This window comes from Theropithecus gelada, chromosome 1, assembly GCF_003255815.1.
Source record: "Theropithecus gelada isolate Dixy chromosome 1, Tgel_1.0, whole genome shotgun sequence".
In the NCBI taxonomy this organism is placed as follows: domain Eukaryota; kingdom Metazoa; phylum Chordata; class Mammalia; order Primates; family Cercopithecidae; genus Theropithecus; species Theropithecus gelada.
In genome coordinates this window covers 80,359,658-80,387,228 of record NC_037668.1, presented here as the reverse complement: position 1 = coordinate 80,387,228, position 27,571 = coordinate 80,359,658, and the positions used below count along the sequence as shown (strand labels likewise).

At 36.6% G+C, this 27,571-nt stretch overlaps 1 protein-coding gene across 3 annotated transcripts in view; it reads left to right on the top strand.

Annotated features, from left to right (window-relative positions):
* Positions 1-27,571, top strand: part of TUT4 (terminal uridylyl transferase 4) — a 128,317-nt gene that overhangs the window by 49,931 nt on the left and 50,815 nt on the right. For all 3 annotated transcript variants that reach the window (XM_025385897.1, XM_025385915.1, XM_025385906.1), the window contains exons 5-13: positions 4,348-4,525; positions 6,034-6,122; positions 7,878-7,929; positions 10,723-10,792; positions 12,432-12,558; positions 19,885-20,004; positions 20,189-20,401; positions 23,625-23,799; positions 26,391-27,091. In XM_025385897.1, coding sequence (XP_025241682.1) covers positions 4,348-4,525; positions 6,034-6,122; positions 7,878-7,929; positions 10,723-10,792; positions 12,432-12,558; positions 19,885-20,004; positions 20,189-20,401; positions 23,625-23,799; positions 26,391-27,091 — 1,725 coding nt within the window. The remainder of the gene's footprint in view (positions 1-4,347; positions 4,526-6,033; positions 6,123-7,877; positions 7,930-10,722; positions 10,793-12,431; positions 12,559-19,884; positions 20,005-20,188; positions 20,402-23,624; positions 23,800-26,390; positions 27,092-27,571) is intronic.

The following is a 27,571-nucleotide window of genomic DNA, read 5'->3' as shown; positions in this document are numbered from 1 at the left end:
GCTGTTTTCCACGGTGGCTACATCATTGTACATCTTTATCAGCAATGCACAAGGGTTCCAATTTCTCCACATTCACACCAACTCTTGTTTTCTGCCCCCCCCATAACAATCCTGATGGATATGAAGTGGTATTTCATTGTGCTTTTGATTTACATTTCTCTAATGATTAGTGATATTTAGCATCTTTTCATGTGCTTATTTGGCATTTGTATATCTTTGGAGAAATGTCTATTCAAATCCTTTGTTCACTTTTGAATTGGGTTGTTTGTTTTCTTATTGTTGAGTTTAAGGGATTATTTATATGTTCTGGATATTAATCCCTTATCAAATACACGATTGCAAATATGTTCTTCCATTTTGTAGGTTGTATTTTTATTCTGTCAGTAGTATCTTTTGATGAACAGAAGTTCTAAATTTCATCCAGTCTAATTTATCTGTTTTTACTTTGTTGCCTATGTCTTTTGTGTCATGTTCAAGAAATCATTGCCAAATCTAATGTCATGAAACTTTTCCCTTCTGTTTTTTTCTGGGAGTTTTACAATTTTACGTTTCTTAGTTACGGCTTTATAGCTGTAAGTTTAGGTTTTAGTTTCTTTCTTTTCTTTTTCTGTTTTTGAAATGAGGTCTCTCTTTGTTGCCCAGGCTGGAGTACAGTCATGGCTCACTGTAGCTTCTACTTCCTGCACTCAGGTGATCCTCCTGCCTCAGCCTTCCAAGTAGCTGGGACCACAAGCGTGTGCCACCATGCCTAGCTAATTTTTTATTTATTTATTTATTTTGAGACAGAGTTTCACTCTTGTTGCCCAGGCTGGAGTGCAATGGCACAATCTTGGCTCACTGCAACCTCCGCCTCCTGAGTTCAAGCAGTTCTCCTGCCTCTGTCTCCCAGGTAGCTGGGATTGCAGGCATCTGTCACCATGCCCAGCTAATTTTTTGTGTTTAGTAGAGACGGTGTTTCACCTTGTTGGTTGGGCTGTTCTTGAATTCCTGACCTCAGGTGATCCACCCGCCTCAGCCTCCCAAAGTGCTGGGATTACAGGCATGAGCCACCGTGCCCGGCCTAATTTTTTATTTTTTGTAGAGGTGAAGTCTCAAGTGTGTCACCCAGGCTAATCTCAAATTCCTTGGCTTCAGCAATCCTCCTGCCTTGGCCTCCCAGAGTATTACAACTGTGAACCACTATACCTGGCCTAGTTTTAGTTTCTGACATTTAGGTCTTTGATGCATTTTGAGTTAATTTTTGTATATGATCTAAGGTCAGAATCCAGCTTCATTCTTCTACATGTGGATATTCAGTTTTCCCAGCAACACTTGTTGAAAAAAACTGTTGTTTCCCCATTGAGTGCACTTGGCACCCTTGTCAAAAATCATTAGACCATACATGCCAGGGTTTATTTCTGGGCTCTCTGTTCTTTTTTTGTTGTTGTTGTTTTGTTTTGTTTTTTTTTTTGAGACAGAGTCTAGCTTTGTTGCCCAGGCTGGAATGTAATGGCACGATCTCGGCGCACTGCAACCTCCACCTCCCTGGTTTAAGCAATTCTCCTGCCTCAGCCTCCCGAGTAACTGGGATTGCATACAGGCATGCACCACCACACCCGGCTGCCATATATATATATATATAATTTTTTTTTTTTTTAGTAGAGGCGCGGTTTCATCATGTTGGCCAGGCTGGTCTTGAACTCCTGACCTCAAGTGATCCGCCCACCTCTGCCTCCCAAAGTGCTTATAGGCATGAGCCACTATGCCTGGCCTGGGCTCTCTGTTTGATTCCATTGGTCTATATGTCTGTCTTTATTTTTATTTTTTTTTTTTGAGACTGGGTCTTGTTTGTCGCTCAAGCTGGAGTGCAGTGGGTGCAATCTCAGCTCACTACAACCTCCACCTCTGGGGCTTAAGCTATCCTCACTTCAGCCTCCTGAGTAGGTGGGACTGCAGGCAGGCACCACCATGCCAGGCTAATTTTTGTATATTTTATAGAAACAGGATTTCACCATGTTGCCTAGGCTGGTCTCTAAATCTTGGGCTCAAGCGATCCTCCCACCTCAGCCTCCCAGAGTGCTAGGATTACTGGCGTGAGCTACCATGCCCAGCCATGTTTGTCTTTATGCTGGTACACATACTGTTTTGTTTTGTTTTATATTTTGAGACAGTCTTGCTCTGTTGCCCAGACTGGAGTGCAGTGGCACGATCTCGGCTCACTGTAATGTCTACCTCCCGGGTTCAAGCAGTTCTATCTCAGCCTCCCGAGTAGCTGGAATTACCATTGTGTGCCACCATGCCTGGCTAATTTTTGTATTTTTAGTAGAGACGGGGTTTCTCCATATTGACTGGTCTGGTCTCGAACTGACCTCAAGCAGTCCACCTGCCTTGGCTTCCCAAAGTGCTGGAATTACAGGTGTGGGCCAGCTCGTCTGACCATGTTGTTTTGATTACTATAGCTTTGTAGTACGTTTTGCAGTCAGTAAGTGTGAATCCTCCAGCTTTGTTCTTTGTCAGGATCGTTTTGGCTATTTGGGGTCCTTTGAGAGTTCATGTAAGTTTAGGATTGATCTTTATATTTCTGTGAAAAATGTCATATATATATATATAAATATATGTGTGTGTGTGTGTGTGTGTGTGTGTGTGTATATATATATATATATATTTTTTTTTTTTTTTTTGAGATGGAGTCTTGCTCTGTCACCCAGGCTAGAACGCAGTGGTGTGATCTTTACTCACTGCAGCCTCCACCTGCCAGGTTGAAATGATTCTCCTGCCTCAGTCTCCCAAGTGGCTGGGATTGCAAGTGCCTGGTACTATGCCCACCTAATTTTTATATTTCTATTAGAGATGTGGTTACACCATGTTGGCCAGGCTTGTCCCCATCTCCTGACCTTAAGTGATACGCCTGCCTTGGCCTCCCAAAGTGCTGGGATTACACATGTGAGCCACTGCGTCTGGCCTTTTATCATTTTTTCATTAAGTCTGTTGCTATTAGTCCTTTGGATGGATCCTAAGAAAATAGTACTGAAACTTAGATGCTTCTCTAAGACTTAGATTGTAATTAAGAATTGCAGAAATGGTCACAGAGACTTACAAAAATGAGTTTAACTTACCCCTCATGTTTGATAATGCTGTACCTGAGGTAAGCTTTACTTAGGTTACGTCTGAATATGGTAACAGTTAGTGAAAATAGGAATGGACCAAAGTCTTTTAGTATATTTGGTTGGGTGGGGAAAACAACTAGCTTTAGCTATTATATCTGATGGGAGCGTCATGTTTCAAAAGATAAGAGATGGTTTCTTGACTGAAAAATGTTAATAGAAAATGCCTGTGTTATAATACTAAATAAAAGAGAACGATTGTGACTCAGATGTGTTAAAGAATGAAAGAGATAGTAGGATATGAAATTGTGGGTTATTTTCTTCTTTGTATTTTCCTGTGTTTTATGTAGCTTTTGTAATTAACATTTTTTAATCAGAAAATACATTAATTTATAAAAGTCGTTGCATATATATAGCAAAGTGTCTTTTTAGCTCCTAGGTTTAAATTGGCTTTCAAACTTTTATCAGAACAGAGGTTTTTTGAACATTTTACATAGTGTTGGATGAAATCACAAAGAGAAATCACTGGTGAATAGTAGGCAGGAAGTTTTCCTGTGACCATTTAACTTGATACTGTATATGCTGATTAGATAGGATTCAGGACTTTTCTGCTACATCTAAGACAATCTGCCTTGGTGCAACAAAATCATCAAGTAAGTATTGTACTTAAGGTACTTTGGCTTTAATGTAGCATTTCAGAATTTATGCAGACAGTACAGTGGAATAAATTTTTAAAAATTTAGTAGCGCGGTGGCTCAAGCCTGTAATCCCAGCACTTTGGGAGGCCGAGACGGGTGGATCACGAGGTCCGGAGATCGAGACCATCCTGGCTAACACGGTGAAACCCCGTCTCTACTAAAAAATACAAAAAAAACTAGCCGGGCGAGGTGGCGGGCGCCTATAGTCCCAGCTACTCGGGAGGCTGAGGCAGGAGGATGGCGTAAACCCGGGAGGCGGAGCTTGCAGTGAGCTGAGATCCGGCCACTGCACTCCAGCCCGGGTGACAGAGCGAGACTCCGTCTCAAAAAAAAAAAAAAAAAAAACTTAGTAGCATCCCTTCCCCACACAGTACCTCTTATTCTTAAAACCCTGCTTCCCAAAGGCAGAGGTCTCTCTTTTGTTCACTTCCATACTGTAGGTATCTGGTAGATGGAAGGTGAATATTTGTTGAGTTAGTTTATTTCTGTCTTTCCCTGCTAAATATAAGAACATTAAAATAGAAACTTTTTTTTGTTTTTATTGTTGTGAATCATTACATTAATAGGAAAAACAAGAAGAAAGTGAGCTTCGTTCTCTGCCACCTCCTTCCCCTGCCCACTTGGCTGCTTTAAGTGTTGCAGTCATTGAATTAGCAAAAGAACATGGAATAACAGATGATGACCTCAGAGTCCGTCAGGAAATTGTGGAGGAAATGTCAAAGGTTATAACGACATTTTTACCAGGTAGAAATACATTTCGTGTTTGATTTTGAAAATCACAAAACTCTTCCCCTTGCTCCTCTTGAATTAGGGTACGTTTCTTAATGTTTTTCTTCTCTTTTCTTCTTAAAACTAGATAAATTTTATTGTTTTATGAATTAATTTTTGAGGGAAATATTTCACACAAGGAAATTGAGAATTATGGCACAGCACACTTTTGTGCTAAGAAAAAAAGATTTTAAAAATGCCAGATGTAGAATTGTTTCTTAGTGGTCAAATATTTTAGTTTTTCAGTATCACTGATTTCTGAGTGGACTATTTTGTTATACTGTTTCTAGTATAAACATTTCATCCAGTCATTGAACTAAATTTCTGTTGCCTGATGGTGGGGAAAAATCAATTTACTTTTAATAGAGCCTTTAGAAAACGCTTATTGTTTGGTACAAGGGAGTGTCAGATTTATTTTAGATATTTATATATGGACTATTTGCTTAGCCCATATCTTTTTTGCATCAGTATAGGGTTAAAGTAAATGTATCTGACATAAGACTTACTTCTTCCCACCAAAGGGATTTTGGAAAGTTGATAAATTATACTTTCATATAGATCCATTTTGAGATTTATAAGAAAGAATATAAAATTGAAATTTAAAAATGGAATTTTTAAAGTATTTATATCATAATATGGCTTTCTACCTAAAATACATTGAATCCTTATTTAAGTTACATGTAAAAATTATTTCCTATGATAAGAAAAGGAATGAAATTTTTATGGGTTTAGTGACTTGAATGACATTCAGACATTTTATGAACTTGAAAAGTAGACTTTCATATATATGTAACTGAGGATGAAGTTAAACTTTCTAAGAAACTAAATCTGCCTGATCTGTCCCAATCATACTATTTTCAAATTGGCCTCTGGTGCGATCCTTTTAACATTTGCCTTATTATGATTTTTGATTTTTGGAATAACATGTTTCATAGTCTGGGAAAGCTGTAAGTAGTGTATTATTGCTTTTTTTATTTTTATTTTTTTTCTATAAACTCTTGAGAACCACAGTGTTTTGGATTTTAGGTTTATAGAATTAATCGACTTGACTTCACTTCTTATTTTATAAAAGCATTGGCATTGAATGTTTATGATTCTTTCCCCAAAGTGCTCTTACATAAATATTTAAGAATAAGTAAATGTAGTTTGTGATAGTAGCCATAGCTAAGTTGGTACATTGGTTACTGTTGTATATTGAATGCTGAACATATTCTCGGTCATTTCTAAATGAACTATTACTACAATTTTGTTTAAACACTAAGCTTCTATGAGTAGTTTCTCTCTCCCTTCTCTGTTCCTGTACTCCATAAGAACCATTTTTGTTATTTTATAGATCAGTTAGAAAGGGTGTCCTTCTTGTATAATTGTCTTACTAGAAATGGAATACATAGAACTGAAGTGTGTGAAATTTTCCTGTTGCTGTTTTTTTACATCTGTCATATTTGCATGCAGTTTCATGCGTTGATGTTTTTCCTTTATTCCAGAATGTTCACTTAGGTTGTATGGCTCATCTCTGACTAAATTTGCTCTGAAAAGTAGTGATGTTAATATAGATATAAAATTTCCTCCCAAGGTAAGTAATTAGAAAAGAGTCTTTCCTGTGTGGTTCTTAACTAGTACTTAGTAGTTTTTATGGATTATCTTCGTAGAGAAAGGATAGGGGAATATAAAACTCTGATTTGTGTAGTGTTACCATCATGACTAAACAGTCCTTTTGGAAATTACTATTACATTTCAGACAAAGGTGGGATTAAAGAAATAAGGGACGGGCAAAAGGAAGCAGAAGAGGAAAGCTGGAAAAAGGAAAAATGTTTATATTTGAACATGTTGAATAGTTAATACTTCTAGTAAGCAGTATAGAAGGTGGGAAGAGTTTTGAAATCAGATACCTAGATTCAGATCTTGGCTGTGATAAGCAAGTTGCTTGAACTTTTTGAGCTTCAGTTTTCTCATTTCCAAACAGGAATAATAATTTTTATATTAAATGAGATAATATATGTCAGGTGTTTTAGTATATAGTATCTGGTACATATGGGTACCTTTAATAAATAACACCTAGAATCATTAAAACAATATTGATATTGTTCTAATATTGTTATCAGTATTAGAACAATATTGTTTAGCACTGCTGACATTATTGACATATCAATCTTTTAAAATAAGTCAATATTTTATGTTTTAAATTGAATAATATGTTTATGTTCAGGGAAGTTTGATTTGGGTGAAAATTTGGTGTTTTTAGGCTGATACATTTACTTTATAATTCATGTATGGTTATTAAATATTTTTGTTGTTTGTTTTTTGAGACAGAGTCTCACTCTTTTGCCCAGGCTGGAGTGCAGTGGTACAATCTCGGCTTACTGCACCCTCCACCTCCTGGGTTTAAGCGATTCTCCTATCTCAGTCTCCTGAGTAGCTGGGATTACAGGCGTGTGCCACTATGCCTGGCCAATTTTTGTATTTTTAGTAGAGACGGGATTTCATCACATTGGTCAGACCGGTCTTGAACTCCCGACCTCAGGTGATCCACCCGCCTCGGCCTCCCAAAGTGCTGGGATTATAGGTGTGAGCCACTGCACCTGGCCTAAATACTCTTAAATAGCAAAAAACACTTTAAATATTTGACAAGCTTGTTACATAAAATAGTATTTTTATTCTAAGCCTTTTGACTAAGCTGCCAGTTATCTATATCCCTTAAAGTTTTTATCTCAACAATTTTCTTTTTCACAGTCATCTGGTCAACTCATTTCTTTTTTGTTTTGACGGTAAATTCCAGAACCTTTTCTTGCTTTAAGAAACGATTAATTGTAAGAGTGTTTCTGGAATAAAAGTGCTACGTCATTTACTGTATTCTACTTCTTTGAACAAGATTTGTTGACATAAAAGTAAAACATGGCCGGGCAAGGTGGCTCATGCCTATAATTCCTGTGCTTTGGGAGGCAAAAGTAGGAGGAATCCTTGTTGCCAGGAGTTCAAGACCAGCCTGGGCAATATAGCAAGAGCCTGTCTCTTAAAAAAAAAAATACTAGCTGGATGTGGTGGCATATACTTGTAGTCCTAGCTACTCGGGATGCTGAGGCAGGAGGAGTCCTTGAGCCCAGAAGTTCAGGCTGTAGCGAGCTATAGTCATGCTGTAGCCTGGGCAATACAGTGAAACCTCATCTCAAAAAACAAAACAAAACAAAAAACCACTGTTTTGTTTTCATTATTTAAAACACAGAGCATGATTATATTTAAATGTTTTTCTTTAATGAAATTGAGTTCTCTTTAATGTTCTTCTGTCTGAACTTTGAAATTAGTATATTGATTTATTTTGAAACTTTTTTAGATGAATCATCCAGATCTTCTGATAAAAGTACTTGGGATTTTAAAGAAAAATGGTGAGTTTCTTTTCCTCTTTTTTTTTTAAATTTGTCTTTCTAAAGTTACATGTGTTATTTATATATGGCTAACCAAGTTAAAACTAAACTGCTGGCATAGTTGAGTCATTGTATTACAAATGGAGATACACACACACACACACTTGTTTATAAGTATACTAGAAAATATAATTTAACTGTAACTTAGGTAAAAAAAAAATGCCATATTAAAATTGATACGTAGGCTGGGCACAGTGGCTCACACCTGTAATGCCAGCACTTTGGGAGGCCGAGGTGGATGGATCACCTGAGGTCAGGATTTCGAGACCAGCCTGACCAACATGGTGAAACCCCGTCTCTACTGAAAACACAAAATTAGCCAGTCATGGTGGCATGTACCTGTAGTCCCAGCTCCTCGGGAGACTGAGGCAGGAGAATTGCTTGAACCTGGGATGCAGAGGTTGCAGTGAGCTGAGATTGTGCCACTACACTCCAGCCTGGGTGAAAAAAGTGAAACTCCGTCTGGAGAAAAACAAAAAAAAAAACCTTCATATGTAAAAAATACTGCCTTTTGGGTAATTAAAAAATATTTGCTTTGAATATTATGGGCATTTCTTATGTAAAAGAAGACAGAAAACCTATAATCATTATGAGATCATTACTGAAAGAAGATTAGGGAGAGAGTTGGAATAAAAATATATGCATGCATTGAGTAAATATGTTTTTTGCCACCTAAAGCATCTGTATTAATTTAATCCTTTATATTGCATCAATTGAATCATACCTAGTTGAGTTTTTCGTGTGTGCTTTGTCTGTCTGGATTGCCTTTGTAAACACATCATTCGTATAGGTAAAAAATTTTTAAAAATGACAAGATTCTCAAACCAGGCTCCAGGTCCTATATTACAATCTACAAGATTTTCTTGGTTTTTACTTACTGTTTTTCTTGTTATAAAGTAAATGCTTAAGATTAAGCTTGGAATCTGGAGCTAGACTTTCTGGGCTCAGATTTTAGTTCTGCCTCTTATTGTTTGTGTGTCCTTTGACAAATTATTTGTGTTAATACTTTAGCTTTCCCGTCTGTAAAATGGCAATATTATATTGTATCTTTTTGATGAGAAAGTTGTTGTAAGAATGAGATAGGCTAAACTATAGTTTAGGAAAGCGCGGGATATACAATAACTTCTTACTACATTTTTGCTGTTGTGATTGTTATTATTACCCTAAATTATATGAATCAAAAGTATCTGGCAAAAGTACTTGCAACTTGGGTTAGAAGAGAGAGCTTTTTTAAAAGCCATACTCTCTCATTGACTTTAATGTGAATTCTAAATTTCTTTTTTCTGTCTACACAATCAGCTCTTATTTATCGGTTTCCTGTTGGCCATTGTCTTAGGAAAGTAGTTTTCTAGGGATGAGTTTGGTACAGTTTATCCTATAAAGGTATTTTAATACAGTTTTCTTTCTTAAATACTTGTTTCTGATTGCTCAAAAACTTTAAAGTTTACTACAGATAAGAGGTAGACATAGCATTTACCTCTTAGGTATATCATCCTAGCACAAATATTTAGTATATGCCTTTTCCATCCAAAATATGTAAGTAGATCATCTTAAGCCATACAATATAGGCTTATAAAACTCAGTCTGATTGTAAAATTGATTATTTCTTCCTTTATGTTCTTATTGTATCTTCTACAGGTCACCTACAGGATTTATTTGTTTATATATTTGTGTTCCAAACCCCTTACTGACCTTTTTTTTGCCTTACTCATTGTCATATTCATACCGCATAATGAAATTTCTGACATATAGGTCTTCAGCACATGTTTTTTGACTAATCGTTACAACAAGTACTATTGAGAAATTTTCTTTGAATTACAAGCGGTGGTAATCTTTCTGGATTTTTTTGTTGTTGTTATTTTTGTTTTGTTTATTTTGAGACAGATTCTCACTCTGTTGCCCAGGCTGGAATGCAGAGGCGCGATCTTAGCTCACTGCAACCTCTGCCTCCCAGGTTCAAGCAATTCTGTGCCTCAGCACCCCAAGTAGCCGAGATTACAGGCACGTGCCACCACACCCAGCTAATTTTTGTATTTTTAGTAGAGACCAGGTTTCACTCACTTGGCCAGGCTGGTCTTGAACTCCTGACCTCGTGATCTACCCATCTCGGCCTCCCAAAGTGCTGGGATTACAGGTGTGAGCCACCATGCCTGGCCAATCTATGTTTTTATTTAGATTAGACATTTATGGCATGGGGCTTACCCTTGGAGGTACAGAGAAAGATTGCAGGGTAGAAATGTGCTTCATCCAGTTAGTCCTTCCTTAGCAACTTTGATTAGGCAAACTCTTTATATGCTAATGGGAAATGTGGGCAGCAGAGTTAGGTTGCAATTATATTGGTAATTTAAAAGAACTAAACTGTCAAAGCATGATAGGTCCTCCTTTCTTGGCTCTTGTGGAACTAGCTCTCAGGAGTAAGGGATGTCTTCTCTTTGCTATATCTATTAAGGTTTAACAACTTTGACTAGATTATCTACTTACTTGGAAATATTAAAACTTTTAGGGATGTTAAGACCTTTCTTAAGGTGATTATAATTTTCAGACAGTATTTGGGACTGTACCTGTGGTTTGTGATATACAACGAATGACATCAAGAGAGGTAAGAGATTCTGTTGAGTTGGTGCTCATGAGAAGAGTGGATTATCCCACAGAAGCAATGAGGATGATTTTCAGAAGGAAACTGTTACTTAATATTTACCGTAGAGTACATATTTTAGAGATGTTGACATTACCTTACTTTTTTTTCCTTATTAGTATTATATGTAGATGTGGAATCTGATTTTCACGCTAAAGTTCCTGTTGTGGTGTGCAGAGATCGAAAAAGGTTGGTAACAACGAAGAGAAAATATTTAAAAAAAGAAACCCCAACAACCAAATTTGTAGTGAATGATGTCTAAGAGAGAAAGTTTTTGCTTTAGATTTCTCCTTGGATAAATATGACTAAGCTAGTTTCTATTCATTAAAAATAGCAAGCTTACCAAATGCATGTGAACAAGAAATATGTAGAACACCAGACAGTTGAAAATAAAATACTCTAGGCAAAACTTTAATTTTTTTTTTCAAGTCATTCACTCACCCAAGAGTATTGCATTTACTTGTATGTAGGTACTACTTTGCTCTAGGGATACAGACATAAATAAGAGCCTCTCTAGAGTCACTTGAGCCAAGGAATTCAAGACTAGCCTGGGCAGCATAGTGAGACCTTGTCTCCACAAAAAATAAAAAAATCAGCTGGGCGTGGTGGGTGTGTGTGCCCAGCTACTCTGGAGGCCGAGGTGGGAGGATGGCCTGAGCCTGGGAGGTTGAGGCTGCAGTGAGCCATGATTGTGCCACTGCACTCCAGCCTGGGTGACAGAGCGAGACCCTGTCTCAAAAAAAAGGAAAAAAAAGCCTGTCTTCTCAAGGATCTCACAATCTATTAGAATTTAAGTTTTTAGTTCACTTAAATTGAATGAGTTGGTTTAAATTGAATAAACTCAAGATCAGTTCTAAATTGAAGACTGATCTTGCCTTTCTAGTTAGACGTCTATAAGTCTAAGAGAGCAAAGTGCCTTTGAAAGCAAAAACTAAATCCTGTTTGAAAGTAGTATGGGAGACATGGAAACAATACAGAAATGATATTCTTTTATTGATTATTGTATTATATTTTAAGATCAAAGTATTTTCTTATTCAAAGCTAGATGAATCTATGGTGATCTAGTTCAGATTTTTTACTTTCTAAACTAGAAAAATGAGACTTGGAGTGGTTATCAGTGGTTTATCAGTTTGTCCAGGTTCACATCATTTAGGGGAAAACTATAATTGGAAAATGGAGGCAAAGTGACTTTTAGTGTTTTTTCTGCCACATTGTGTTAAATTGCCTGTGTGTTACACCTGAGATTTATTCTCCCTGCTTTCAAAATGTCTTCATTACACTTCTGTCACCCCATTTAAGGTAGCTGCTATTTTCACTTATACAGAAGCATAACTTGTGGGTTAATCTGCAAATCCTGTCTAATCTTTACTCTGAAAATAACATATTAGTACAGTTGTGAAAGCTTGGATAGGAAAAATTAGAGTCAAGAAGTGTAGCCAGTCAGTTAAGTATTCATTTTTTGCTATTATCATGTACAAAGCAAGAGGAATGAACTAGGAAATAACCTTGCACTATTTGACAATGAAGAGATCAGTGCCCTGTCTCTCATGTATATCAGTTTTGGTAATTCATAATGCTGCTTTTGAAATTAATTTCTCATTAACTTAAATACTAAGTTTGGTTGAAATTAATTTCTGAAGTACAAATGAATGTTAAAAACATCTTTCTTTAATTCGTATGGAACTCTAGTAATGGAATGACGTAGTTTTCAGTTAGCTCTAAGGTACTATATTACAATATGATAACTAGAAAGAGTAGCCATAGGATTTGAAGTATTCTGCTTTTAAGGGTATTAATACAATGAAATTTGTTTCTTTCTCATTCACAGTGGTTTACTTTGTAGAGTGAGTGCGGGAAATGATATGGCATGTCTCACTACTGATTTACTTACTGCCCTTGGCAAAATAGAACCTGTCTTTATTCCCTTGGTGTTAGCCTTTCGCTACTGGGCTAAGGTAAGTGAAAGAAAGGAAAACTACTTATTTATATTTTTAGAAGGAAATGTGTTTAATCTTCAAAATTAGGCCTTTTCTTGTAGCATGTAACATCAATCATAGCATGTGGGAGAGAGTAGTTTCCTGTGCTTGACAGAAAGTGGTGTGGCAGGTTGTAATTTATGGACATAAAAAATAAATTTTTATAGACACATACACTTATTGATATATTTTAGAATTTTTAATTGTCGTGCTTTATTCTCCTTTTATGTACTATAGAAATGTTCTCTTTCATATCAGCATATGAGGCTCAAGTTTTCACTCTTACCGTAAGTTAAACTTGTAAGGTTTTAACATCTATATATGTTAAGATTCTTTTGTTTGCGTATTTTTTTCCCCAGTCTCTAAGAATGCTATTCTCTTTCCTCTAAATCATTGATAACATGTACCAATTTCTGATTGGGCAACTGCTGAGCATTCGTTATTTAAGTTTCCTAAATTAGAATTAATTTGTATATCTAAAGGCTGTGGTTGACCTGTGTTTATTTCTTTGGTGTGGGGATAGAAAGGAGTGGTTAATTATCAATATCAGTCCAAATGACTAGAGAGAGAGACTCTAGCTTTTTGTGTATTCCTGCCCTATCTATAGAGTATTCATCACTTGTTAGACTGGTGATAAGTAAATTCTCAGTCGTATACAAAGAAAACCGATTAAGGGGATGGTGTTAGAGTGGTAACTTCATAGCAAAAATAGAGAAGTCTCTGGAATTTTTTGTCTGGACTCTGTTTAGAGAATTGCCCCCATGCTTGGGGCAGCACCAGCTGGCTGAGTGTAGAACAGTCAGAAAGCCTAAGGTTGGGGCTTCCGTATACAAAGCAAGGCGTTTGTATTTGCTGTTTCCCTCCTCTAGAATGTTCTTACCTTAGGTATTTAGAGTGCTTCACTCTTACTTTTTTCAAGTTTATGCTCACATTAATTACCACCTGCCATACATAAATTTGTTGCAGTCTGTTCTGTGAAACTGTAAACTCTTTGGCGGGGGGTGATTAATGTTTTATATATTCACGGCTGATCCCCACTTCCACTTATCTTACTGTGTCAGCACATAGTAGGCACTCAGTAAATGTTTGTTGAATAAATGACCTAGCTTCTTCAGAAAGGAGTTTGTTCGTTTGTTTGTTTGAAATAAAGGTGGGGTCTCATGATGTTGCCCATGCTGGCCTCGAACTTCTGGGCTCAAGTGGTCCTCCCACCTTGCCCTCCCAGGTGCTGGAATTACGGGTGTGAGGCTCTGTGCCTGGCCAGAAAGATTTTTTTTTTTTTTTTTTTTGAGGCGGAGTCTCACTCTGTTGCCCCCAGGCTGGAGTGCAGTGGCGCGATCTCGGCTCACTGCAAGCTCTGCCTCCCGGGTTTACGCCATTCTCCTGCCTCAGCCTCCCGAGTAGCTGGGACTACAGGCGCCGCCACTACGCCCGGCTAATTTTTTGTATTTTTAGTAGAGACGGGGTTTCACTGTGTTAGCCAGGATGGTCTCGATCTCCTGACCTCGTGATCCGCCCGTCTCGGCCTCCCAAAGTGCTGGGATTACAGGCTTGAGCCACCGCGCCCGGCCGCCAGAAAGATTTTTAACCCATGGAAGTGAGTGGAGGCAGTAAAATAGGTTGAGGGAGGAGGACTACTTCCTCTCATGTATCTTACACTCTATGCCTAGCATACTATAGGAAATCAGTGCTATGAAATGGAGTAAACCAATTCCAGGTCTAGTTTTTTTTTTTTTTTTCCTAAGTTTTTTTTGTTTTTGAGATGGGGTCTCTGTTACCTAGTGCTGCAGTGAGCAATCACGGCTCACGGTAGCCTCAACCTCCCAGGCTCAAACGATGCTCCTGCGACAGGCTTCCTGAGTAGCTGGGACCACAGGCGTGTACCACCATGCCTGGCTAATTTTTTTATTTTTTTTGTAGAGGTGGGGTCTCATTTTGTTGCCTAGGCTGGTCTTCAACTCCAGGGCTCAGACGATCCTCCCACCCTGGCCTCCCAAAGTACTGGGATTACAGGTGTGAGCCACAGCACCCAAGGCTTTGCTAAGTCTTCGAGCAAGGTACTTTACCTATCTGAGCTTCAGTTTTTTTTCACCTGGAGAGAATATTTTGGTAATGCTATTAGATAATTCATGAGAATATACTTCAGGCTCTAAAATTCTACAGAAATATAAAGGATGATGGAATACACTTCTTTGTTGGTACTTTTAAATTATGCCCTAATTTTTTTTGCGGTCATAAAGTCATGTCAGTTTTGTCCCAGACATTGTTCTATTCAGTAAAATAAGTAGTCTGTATTAGAAGATTATAAATGATATCAAATATGTTCTTTTTATTTTGGAAAAAAATGTGGCCTATAAATATTATTTCCTAAAGTGACTCTTGGAAAAGGTTGCTCATGGTGTTTTAGTACTTCATCCATATAGATTCTAAATATGCCAGTCGATGGACACTGAAACATGTATTACAAAACTGGTTGTACAGTAGTTCTTTTCTGTTTGCAACAGAATAACATGTCTCATTTTTGTCATTTGTGTTAGTTGCAAAGAAAGATTTTTCATGGTATTCATTTTCTTAAGAAACTTAGAAATAATTACTAGTATATTTTTCTTCTAAAGATTTTTTAAATAGCTTCGTTTTTCCTGAAGTTTTAAGCCATATTGTACATTATCTAGTTAAGCATGCATTTTCCCATGATTTGGGGGTTCAGAACAATTCTAGTATATAATTTATTCTTTTAACTATGATATGAGATTGCAGTTGATTATTCTCTGGCTGTCTCTTAAGTAGTTATAGTCTTTGCATTTTGGTAATAGGAAATAGTTTTCTAAATAAAGCTTCTTAACTCCAGGCAGCAGAACTCTTTAGCCTTATCATCAGTACATTATTAGTCAAGTTACCTGACTTAGAGCCACTTTTTGTGGTTAATATAAGAATTGCATTTTAGCACTATTTGACATCTGAAAGAGATATCTGGGTTTTAAGAGCTGTCTCTTAAACTGCCTCAATCTTATTCATCTGTGAGATGTCTGGTGATGTTAGCAGAATATATTGACAGTTCTTTATCATTGCAAAGGAATTTTTGGTTAAGTCGAGTTATTCATTAGGCAGTTTACCCTTGTCTTAATATTTTGGATAAGTGAGAGTTTGTTCTAGTGGAATGTTTCAAACTCTTTTTGACAAGTGTTTTTAGTTGTCTTTTATTTTGAGTTGTAATCTTAAATGTACCAAGATATTATACTACAGTATAATTACTCTATATTATTATTATTACCTAAATCTTCATTGTCTACAGAAGAAAACAATGATTTAAAAATGAATCCAACCAATCCAGTATAGACCAATCGTATATAGATGCTACAATCTAATGAAATGTAAGCAAATGAAATACATCTATGTATCAAAGGTTAATATGCCATGATCATGCATGATTTACTTCAAGATTATAAGAATGGTTTAATATCAGGAAGTCTATTCACATAATTTATTATATTAACACATGAAGGAGAAAAAAAATCCTAGATGCTGAAAGGGCATGTTCCCCCTAACAGAAACTTTTAAATCAACTAGAAATGGAAGTTTATGATGAAAACCGTTTATTAAAAACACACACAAAAAACAAAGCCAAAACAATAAGAAACATCGTTTAAGCCATATATGTTAGGATGAAGAATATTGCAGAGAAGTTCACCATTAATGTTGTACATTGTTTTGGGATTTTTAGGAAATGCAATAAGAAAATGAAATAATTGAATGTAAATATTGGAAAAATGATAAAATTATCTCTTTGTGCTAATGATATGATTGTATGCCTAGAAAATCCTAGTAAAAAACTATGAGGATTAAGACTAAGTATAAAATAAATATACAAAAGTCAATGGCCATTCTCTGCCATAAAAATAACCTGTTAAAATGGAAATGGGGAAAAATATGTACTTTCATGACAGCAACATAAATTATAAAACACTAAGGAAGAGATTTAATAAGAAAGATATAAGAAGACATTATATTATTGAAAGATGAAAGCAAAATCTGAACAAATCCATCCATTCAGCAAACATTCATTAAATGCCTTCTGTGTGTCAGACACTGTTCTAGAGGCTGGGAACACATAACAGGACATACAGAGTCCTGCTTTCATGGTGCTCATATACTTCTGGAAGAGTCAGACAGTAAAGAAATATATAAATGGTAATATCTGCTAGAGCTTAGTGCTACAAAAATGAAATGATAGAATGAATGACATTACTCTGAATTGTCAGGAAAAGACTGTGAAGAAATGATATTTAAGCTCAGACGGGTAATAGCTAGCTATGTGAAAATCTGATGGAAAACTCTCCAAGGGACAGTTAATCCAAAGCTTCCAAGGTGGGGATGAACTCAGGAGGAGCAAAAAGGAAGGCTAGAGTGGCTGTAAAACTGCTTTAATCAGAAGTATGCCATTGGCATAGAAATAGAAAAATAGATCTGTGGGACAGAATAGAATGCTCAGATAATCTAGTGTATAGATTTTATTAAATAGTGCTTTCACAAGTGTATCTCACTAGAAGAAAATAGTGTTGGACTCAGCATGCTAAATGCAAAAATAAATTTTACTTAAAATTTAAAATTTTAGAAGAAAAATGTAGGAGTATGTGTATGTAAACAGTGGGATGGGGAGCTCTTTTTACTGTGATAGGATACCTAGAAGGTGTATAGTTGTCCTCAGTATCCAGTGTTGGGGGGTTTGGTTCCAAGACTCCCAAGGATACCAGAATTTGAGGATGCTCAAGTCCCTTATACAAATTGTGTGTTATTTGTATCTAACCTTCACATAGACTCCAACATACCTTAAATCATCACTAGATTACTTATAATATCTAATACAGTATAAATGCTCTGTAAATAGTTGTTATACTGTATTTTTTATTATATTGTTATTTTTAATTATATTGCTATTTTTAGTTTTTAAAATTTAAAATTTTAATTTTTTTGAGAGACAGAGTGTCACTCTGTTGCCCAGGCCGGAGTGCAGTGGTGCCATCATAGCTCACTGTAACCTTGAATTCCTGGGCTCAAGGGATCCTCCCACCTCAGCTTCCTGAGTAACTAGGACCACTGGTTTGTGCCACCGTGCCTAGCATATTTTTGTTTTGTTTTGTGTTTTTTCAAGAGACAATGCCTTTGCACCTGGCCTTTAACAAATTTTTCAATTATATATATTTTTAGAGACAGAGGTCTTGCTATATTGTCTGGGCTGGACTCAAACTCCTAGACTCAAGCAATCCTTCTGCCTCTGCCTCTTAAGTAGCTAGCTGGGACTACATCAACTGCAGGTGATATGTGTCCATCACCACACCTGGCAATAATTAATTAATTAGTTTTACTTAATGAAAAAAATGTATATATAAATTTTTTGATGGGGTCTCGCCCAGGCTGGAGTGTAGTGGTGCAGTCTCAGCTCACTGCAACCTCCACCTCCCGGGTTCAAGTGATTCTCCTGTCTCAGCCTCCCGAGTAGCTGAGATTACAGGTGCTTGCCACTGTGCCTGGCTAATTTTTGTATTTTTTGTAGAGACAGGGTTTCACTATGTTGGCCAGGCTGGTCTGGAACACGGAACACCTGAACTTAAGTGATCCACCTGCTCTGCCTCCCAAAGTGCTGGGATGATATGCATGAGCCAGTATGCCCAGCCTAAAAAATATTTTCAGTCTGTAGTCGATTGAATCTGTAGATGCAGAACCCATTGATATGGAGGGCTGAGTGTCTGAAATAAGCATATTTAAACTAAAGCATAGCAAAAATTAAAAAATGTTACATGGTAAAATATATCATAAATAGTATCAAAAGAAAAATAGTAGATTGGGAAAAAAATAACATCTTTCAAATGCATATATCAGACATAAAGGTTATTATCCATAATTAAAACTCTTATAAATTGATGTATTGCATGAAAATAGAAAAACTGGCAAAATATTTAATAGGCAATTTAGAAAAGAGTAAATCTCAAATGGTTAGTAAACATGTACAAATTTCATAATCTCTTTAAGGTCAAGGACATGCAAATTAAAGTAACTATCAGATATTACACTTCTCTCATCCCATTGAAAATTATTGAAAATTAGTTTTTAAGTGATAATACTTAGTGTTTGAAGGGGTGTATGCACTAGATAATACGTAGTGTTCGTAGAGTTGAACACACCTAGGTTCCTGGTGGAAAATACAAATTTTTGTAGTGATTTTGGAAAAACAATTCTTAACAATGTATTTTAGGATTAAAATGTATCACTAATCTTTTAATTTAACAAACATTCATGGGAATACAGCTCATAGAAATAAGCACCAATACTTAGGAAACCCTATGTATAAGGAAGAACATTACAGCATTTGAAGTGGCAAAAACTGGGAGCAAAATGTTAATGTTCTTGAATGGGGGAACTATTGTGTAACCATCCATATCATAGACTATAATTTAAGCATTTAAAAGAATGTGTTTGCTGGGCATGGTGGCTCATGCCTATAAATACCCAGCACTTTGGGAGGCTGAGTGGGGAGATCATTTGAGCCCAAGGGTTCGAGACCAGCCTGGGCAACATAAATAAAATTTGTCTACAAATAGTCTACAAAATAAAAAAATTTGTCTACAAAATAAAAAAATTAGCTGAGCATGGTGGTGCATGCCTGTAGTCCCAGCTACATGGAAGGATCACTTGAGCTTGGGAGGTTGAGGCTGCAGTGAGTCGTCATCATGCCACTGCACTCCACCCTGGGCTACAGAGTGAGACCCTGTCTCAAAAATAAAATAATGTGTTAGATCGTGCTAACTGACTTAAAGGGACTTTCTTGATGTATTGTTAAGGGAGAAGAGTAATATACAGAGAGATGTCTATAATATACTATTTTGGTAAAATAATGTTGAAAAACTTAAACTTCTCCCTATACCTATATAGGAAATAGAAATGTATGTGTATTTGTATATGAGTATAGAAAAAGGCCTAGAAGAAGACATAGAAGGTTGTTAATTGAAGTAGAAGTAGAGGCAGGATAAGGAGAAAATATTTTTAAAATGTGTCCACAGTAAAATAACTACACATATTATTATTCCTTTTAACAAAAATATGTGTCTTTGTATGTATTTAAAAAAGAATGAAAAAATGGTCACCAGCATTTTAATGGTTATTATTTTAGAGTGATGATATTTCAAGTTCTTACATTTTTCATTGTCATTTGAACTTTTTACAATGATTAGGGTGGGAAAAAACAAGCTACTTTTATCATGAAAATTAAGAAAGCTAAATGGTAGTACTTTTTTCCCCTTCATTTTGCAGTTGTGCTATATTGACTCCCAAACTGATGGTGGAATCCCTTCTTACTGTTTTGCTTTAATGGTGATGTTTTTTCTACAACAGAGAAAACCCCCTCTTCTTCCTTGCTTACTTGGAAGTTGGGTAAGCATGAGTTTGTGATACATATGTGCATATATATATGTGTGTGTGTATTTATATAGTTTGCTCTTGCAGAGAACTCTGCTCAAACATTTTAAGCTGGAATTCTGGTTTGTCTGTTTGTCCATCTTTTTTTTTTTTTTTAAATAATTTTTCCACTACCAATTTGGAATGCCTTTTTATATAGATTGAAGGCTTTGACCCAAAAAGAATGGATGACTTTCAGCTGAAGGGCATAGTAGAAGAGAAGTTTGTGAAGTGGGAATGTAATTCAAGTAGTGCAACTGAGAAAAACTCAATTGCTGAGGAAAACAAAGCTAAGGCAGACCAACCAAAAGATGATACCAAGAAGACAGAAACAGACAACCAAAGTAATGCCATGAAGGAAAAACATGGCAAAGTAAGCCTTTTTGTTTTTGTTTTTTTTTGGCTTTTCTATCTGTAGAATTTGTGATGCCTTCGATTGAAGCTATTTTAATTGTAGATTGACCTTGAGCAAGCCTCTTGGCCTCATTTTCCTCATCTGTAAAGTGAGGGGTTGATCTGGTTTAGTTTTCCAGTACCAAGATTCTCTAATTAATTTATACCTTGTTTTGGAAAACTTGTATTGTTTGAATTATGTCAAGATAAATCTGTCATTTTTCATCTAGACAAGGAAAATTTCCTTTAAGAGTTGGGCTCTGACCAGACTTCAGCGTATGGGAATTTTATGCCAGATTGGGTGGAGAAATAAAGCCCCTGTGCTCTAAGAGAGGGTAGCTCTGCTTATTTGATCATTCAGCATTCATTTATTAAGGACTTACTATGTGCCGGCCATTATCTTGAGTGCTAGAGAACCAAAGGTACATGGACTATGTCCTCTAGAAGCTTGTAGTCTTCTAAGTGAACAGATGGCATTATGACAGAAATCTGAACATTTCTGAAATCATTGCTGTAGCTATACTGAATTTTTTGTAGTTTCCTGATGTACTTGCCTGTTGTATTCAACTCTTCCACTTTCGTGGACTACTGTACACTCTCTCCTCAAACCACTAATACTCTCAGCCAGTGCTGGCTTATTACTTCGCTGGGAACTTGCCATGTTCTTATCTAAAGTCATTTTCTTCACTTGTGTATTCAGTCTCATCCTTTCTTGTCTTTTCCAGAATGTCACTCTAGCAATTATGCCCTCATAAATTACCAATTTTTCATTCCTTACAAAATCAAACATGCTCTTATTTCTCCCACTGTAAGAAAAATCTGACAGCACTTCCCCTCCCAGCTATTCCTTTGCTCCCTTTTGCAGTAAAACTTCTTAAGAAATGTCTGTATTTACTATTTTTGATTTCTCTGTTTCCCTTAACTCACACTAATCAGGCTTTGATGTCACCCCATCAGTTTGCCAAAACTTGTATCATCAATGTCAGTAACTTCAACATTACTAAATCCGTGGTCATTTCTCAGTTTCTGTCGTTTTTGATTTATTAGCAACATTTGCCAGTTAATTACTTCCCTCTCTGAAAATTTTATTCACTTGACTTTCAGGACACCAGACCCGTGGCTGGTTATTCCTTCTCAGTTTCCTTTGCTGGTTTCTTTTTTCCTCTGTAATCTTTTAAAGTTGAAGTGCTATAGTTCATGATCCCTTTTTTCTTGTGTATGTACATTCCCTTGGTAATCCCAACTAATCCTGTGGATTTTAAGTACTATCTGTATGATGATCACTCTCAAATTCAAATCTCCAGCCAGACCTCTCTCCTGACTGCCATAATTGTATAACCAACTGCCCATTTACTGTCTCTGCTTAGATGTCTAATAGATGTCTTAAAGTTAATGTGTCTAAACTGAATTCCTGATCCTCCCCTCAAACTTGCTTTACACTTAGGTTTTTCATCTTAATTATTTGCACTGCATCCTTTCAGTTGCTCAATTAACCGAAAAGGATATTCCTTTCAAGTTAACCTTGGAGTCATCCTTTACTCCTCTTTCATACCCCATATCAAGTCTGTCAGGAAATCCTGTCATCTCTACTTCAATATATATCCAGAATTTGATTACCTCTCACTACCTCCACTGTTACCATCCTGGTCCTAGCCACCATCATCTCTGGCCTGGGATACTACTATAGCCTCCTAACAGGTTTTCCTGCGTCTACCCTTTCCTTTTATAGTCTGTTCTTAACAATCAGAACAGTTCTTCTAAAACTTAAGTCAGATCATGCCCTTCCCTCTCCCCACACTCAAATGAGGAACAAATGAGTTGTTCCTCATTTCATTTAGATAACAAGCCAAACAGCCCTTCCTGGCTCTTTGCTTTCTTCTTTTACTCTTCCTGTCACTCTATCTTGGTTTTCTTTTTAAAACTGGTCTCATTGTTTGTTTGCCCTGTTTCCCATTCCTTTAGCACTTTTCCCTCTTCTTAAAACATACCTTCTCAATAAGTCTTATCCTGACTACTCTATTAAACACTGTAACCTTCTCCTGCTTCCACACTCCCATCCTTTTTAGCGTACTCAACTCTCTTTTTTTCTGTAGTACTTAGCTTTTAAGTTACTGTGTAATTTACTTATTAAATATGTTTGTTGTCTTTCCATAGAAAGTAAGCTCCATGAAGGCGAGAATCTTTGGGTTTTTTTCCCCCAAAGACATATCCCAAGTGCCTAGAACACTGCCTTGCACATAGTAGGCACTCAATGAATAGTTGTAGAATTGAATGTGAGAATGATTATTTCATGTGTTTATGCTGCCTAGTGGTTGCTTTTAGCCAGGTTTCATCTAATTCTTTGGAATTCAGGTGTTACCTTTTCTGTTATGATTCCCTTGATTTAAAGGCCCATCTTAGCATGTAGCCTTTACTATATAATTGTTAAATTGTCTCTCCCCTCCTAATAGTCTATGAAGTAGGACCTTATTTAAGTGGCAGTATAGTATAGTGATTCACCGCATGGACCCAGTAGCCAGGCGGTCTTGAGTCAAATCCTTGCCCTATAGTATCCATTTCATGGAATAGTTAGAATTAATTGTTAACATATGTGCAGCTTTTAGAAGAGTGAATGGTACATGGTAAACCTTATGTATAAGTGTGAGCTTTCATTATTTTATGACGTTCCCAACAATGTCAGGGACATAGGAGGTTCTAAAGAAATGTTTGCTGAATGAAGGAATTAGTTTTTTTGAAAGCCGGGGCATTTACTTATATTTTAAAAGTAATTATTGGAAAAAGGAGTTGTAGTAGTTATGCAGTGGTTTGCAGCTTTGGCTGCACATGAAAATTACTTTAGGGAGCTTTAAAAATGCCATTGCCTGGGCTGATAGCCTAGTCAGTTAAATCAGAATCTTGGGAGGGGTGTAGAAGGTGGGGGTGGTGCAGAATTCAGGTATTAGTGTATTTTACTGCTCCCCATATGATTCTCATGTGCAGCCAAGGTTGAGAGTCACTGGTTCAGTGGAAAGAATGCAGAATTTCTAGGAGTCAGTAAACTGGGACTTTGTTCCCAGCTTTGCTTCAAACTGACTGCTTTTTGGCAGATTGTTCCTTCATGCCTCAGTTTTTGAAAACGTGATCTCCAAGGTCTTCTCTAACTGAAAATTTGTTGATTTTATAGTTTTGTTAAGCTTAAATGAAAAGTATTTTTTCTTTTCCAGTCTCCTTTAACATTGGAAACACCAAATCGGGTATCCTTGGGACAGTTATGGTTAGAGCTGCTGAAATTTTACACACTGGATTTTGCTTTGGAGGAATATGTCATATGTGTACGGATACGAGATATTTTAACAAGAGAAAATAAAAACTGGCCTAAAAGGCGAATAGCCATTGAAGGTGAGATGATATGTTGTATTTCACTTGGAGAATATTTTTTATGTGCTACTCATTATCTAATTCAGTGTTAATAAATAATCCTTTGGCTTTGTAGCATTATATATATGTCACTAGATTGTCATTCTTTATTTTTAATTATTTTAGAGACAGGGTCTTGCCCTGTCCCCCAGGCAGGAGTGCAGTAATAGGATCATGGCTTATTGTAACCTCAAACTCCTGGGCTGAAGGGATCCTCAGCCTCCTAAGTAGCTAGGACTATAGGCTTGTGCTACCATGCCCTGCTAATTTTTTTATTTTTTGTGGAGATGGGGGTCTCATTGTGTTGCCCAGGCTAGTCTGGAACTCTTGGCCCCAAGTGATCCTCCTGCATTGGCCTCCCAAAGTGCCCTAGGATTATAGGCATTGAGCCACTGTGTGTGGCTTCCATTATTTATTTAGATTCTTTGTCAAGTCTGTTACAGTTTTATAGAATTAGTATTTTTTTTTTTTTTTTTTTTTTGAGACGGAGTCTCGCTGTGCTCCCAGGCTGGAGTGCAGTGGCGTGATCTCGGCTCACTGCAAGCTCCGCCTCCCGGGTTCACGCCATTCTCCCGCCTCAGCCTCCCAAGTAGCTGAGACTACAGGCGCCCACCACCACGCCCGGCTAGTTTTTTGTATTTTTAGTAGAGACGGGGTTTCACCATGTTAGCCAGGATAGTCTCGATCTCCTGACCTCGTGATCCACCCGCCTCGGCCTCCCAAAGTGCTGGGATTACAGGCTTGAGCCACCGCGCCCGGCTTAGAATTAGTATTTATTTAAAGGTTTCTGCTATATATGGTTAAGGTCAGTAATTAGCATTTTTTTTAAATTTTGAAAACTTTATTTTTTAATTGTGCAAACTTGCAGAAATACAGAAAAATATGTTAGGAATACTATAAGATCTTTTTGAATAAATTTGTGTCATAAGATTATGAGAAAGTTTTCATTGTCTTCTAAAGTACCTCACCTGATAAATGTGGCTTCGCTAAAGGAGAAAAATAAAAATTGATGTTGACAAAGTTTCATATCAGATCCCAAGACCTTTAAGATCTTTGGAGATACAGAAAACAATAGAGTGGCTCCTCCATTCTTAATCAAAAATTAACTTTCACAGCGTTTCACTTACCTTTTGTAGATAAGAAATTGAATTTATGTCCATTTTAGTCTGTTCAGCCTACACATTATTCCATTCCCTCATTCCTGCTGGCCTTCTCTACTGTGAGTTCAACCCAGAAATATTCTGAAATATACATGCAAACATTTATACACATCTTGTACTCTTATATATAGTAAATAAATGAGCTCTGAAGCCTTCTAGCCATAATTTATCTCTATTTTTTTCTTTATTTCCCCCCTTTTTCATTTTCTTTGGAAAGTGAGGAAGAAACTAGAAAAATCTTTTTAAAGCCTATGAATTTAGATAGCAGCAGAACGTAACAGATGCCTCAACTTTAACAGTTTGAAGCCTGGCCTCTTAATACCAAAAGATCTTCAGTAGTGGAGAGCATATGTATTGTCTTTTTGGTGCACTCTTCTTTTTTCCTGGGGCTTTTCTATATTTAAGACTTACAGATATTTTCAGAAATCTGTCATGTTATTAATAATAAGGATGCAGTTATTTCAAGACTTTGCAGGGTAATTATTTTTGACCGGACAAAAGTTTACATGTTGGTTTAAATTTTACTTTTTTAGGTCTGTTGCTTTTTTTGCGCTTTCTTCCTACTACTTTCTTTTACTTTTGATCTCACTAAAGTTAAATCTTAAAATCAGTTTTTTTTTCAATGTTGAAGCCTTGAGAGTTTTAGGTTTGTTTTACTTGTTTAAATTGCAAAGAGCATATAACTATATTATATTAAAGTACACTGTGAGCCGGCCGCAGTGGCTCACGCCTGTAATCCCAGCACTTTGGGAGGCTGAAGCAGGCGGATCACCTGAGATCAGGAGTTCAAGACCAGCCTGGCCAACATGGTGAAACTCCATCTCTACTAAAAATACAAGAATTAGCTGGGCGTGGTAGCATGCGCCTGTAGTCCTAGCTACTCGGGAGGCTGAGTCAGGAGAATCGCTTTAACCTGGGAGGCAGAGGTTGCAGTGAGCTGAGATCGTAGCACTGTACTCCAGCTTGGGGGACAGAGCAAGACTCCATCTTAAAAGAAAAAAAAAACCAATACTGTAGCAAGATGAAAATCACTAATAGGTCCTGAAGCTTGAAAATTTTTATTCAGTGACAGGGTAGAGGGAAGTATTTCAGCATAACTCCTTTTTCCACAGTTTCATCATTGAAACTAATTACTGAGTTGGCCTTCTCAGCCATCCCGTTATTAGTTACCTTATTATTAGTCTTGTTTATTTTTCCTTTTAGCTTTTTATTTTATGAGAGAAAGGAAGAAAAAAAATGTTGCAATTGTATTTCCTCCCATTTTCAGGAACTTTCATTGGGACTCTAGCTTAGAAAAACCCCCTGGGAAAATGTATTCTCCTGACAATGTATCAGTTAAGATCTACTTGTATGAGCTTGAAAATGTAGTTTGGTAGTAGAGACTTAACTATTTACCATTTTCTCTTTTGCTAGATCCATTTTCAGTCAAGAGGAATGTTGCACGGAGCTTAAATAGCCAGCTGGTTTACGAATATGTTGTGGAGAGATTTAGGGCAGCTTATCGATATTTTGCCTGTCCTCAGATGAAGGGTGGAAATAAGTCTACAGTGGACTTCAAGAAAAGAGAGAAGGGGAAAATAAGCAATAAGAAACCAGTCAAGTCTAACAATATGGCAAATAACGGCTGTATTCTGCTTGGGGAAACTACAGAAAAAATAAATGCAGAAAGAGAGCAACCTGTTAAATATGAATTGGAATGTACATCACAGAAATGTATTATTGACAACAACAATTTGTTGGTAAATGAACTAGATTTTGCTGACCACGGACAGGACTCTTCATCTCTTTCTACCAGCAATAGCAGTGAATTGGAGCCAAAATTAGTTAAGAAACAAGATGATTTAGCGCCTTCAGAAACTTGTTTAAAAAAAGAGCTCAGCCAATGTAATTGCATTGATTTGTCTAAGTCCCCTGACCCAGATAAATCTACTGGAACAGACTGCAGGTCAAATTTAGAAACGGAGAGTTCACATCAGAGTGTGTGCACCGACACATCTGCTACCTCTTGCAACTGCAAAGCTACAGAAGATGCTTCTGACCTTAATGATGATGATAACCTCCCCACCCAGGAATTATATTATGTGTTTGATAAATTTATTTTAACCTCTGGCAAGGTAGGATACAGTTTGTAAATGATCTATAAGATTTTGTGGTGGTTGTGTGACTATGTATATTTTTTAGAATTAGAAATGTAAAAATAGCTTATATAGTGGTGACTGTTGTTTTGGAATGATACTTTGGTATGTATTTTGCATGTTGTGTTTTTCATGTAGTTTCCTTTAAATACTGTATGTAAAGCCTCAAAAGGTTTCAGCATTGTATTACCAGTTGTTTCCTTTACTTTCTCGTATATGAAAGGATTCATCTGATATTTCATGAAAATCTTAGCAAAGGCAGCATGCATTTTAAATGTTGCTTATTTTGTATTTTTTCTTTTTTCCATAACAAAAGCCACATTCAAGCTTATTTTTATACATAAAATTTTTCTTCCCCCAAAAATACAAGATTTGTAAATTCTAAAGGTATTCTACTTTAAAGATATTTTATATATATATAAATATATATATATATATATATATTTTTTTTTTTTTTTT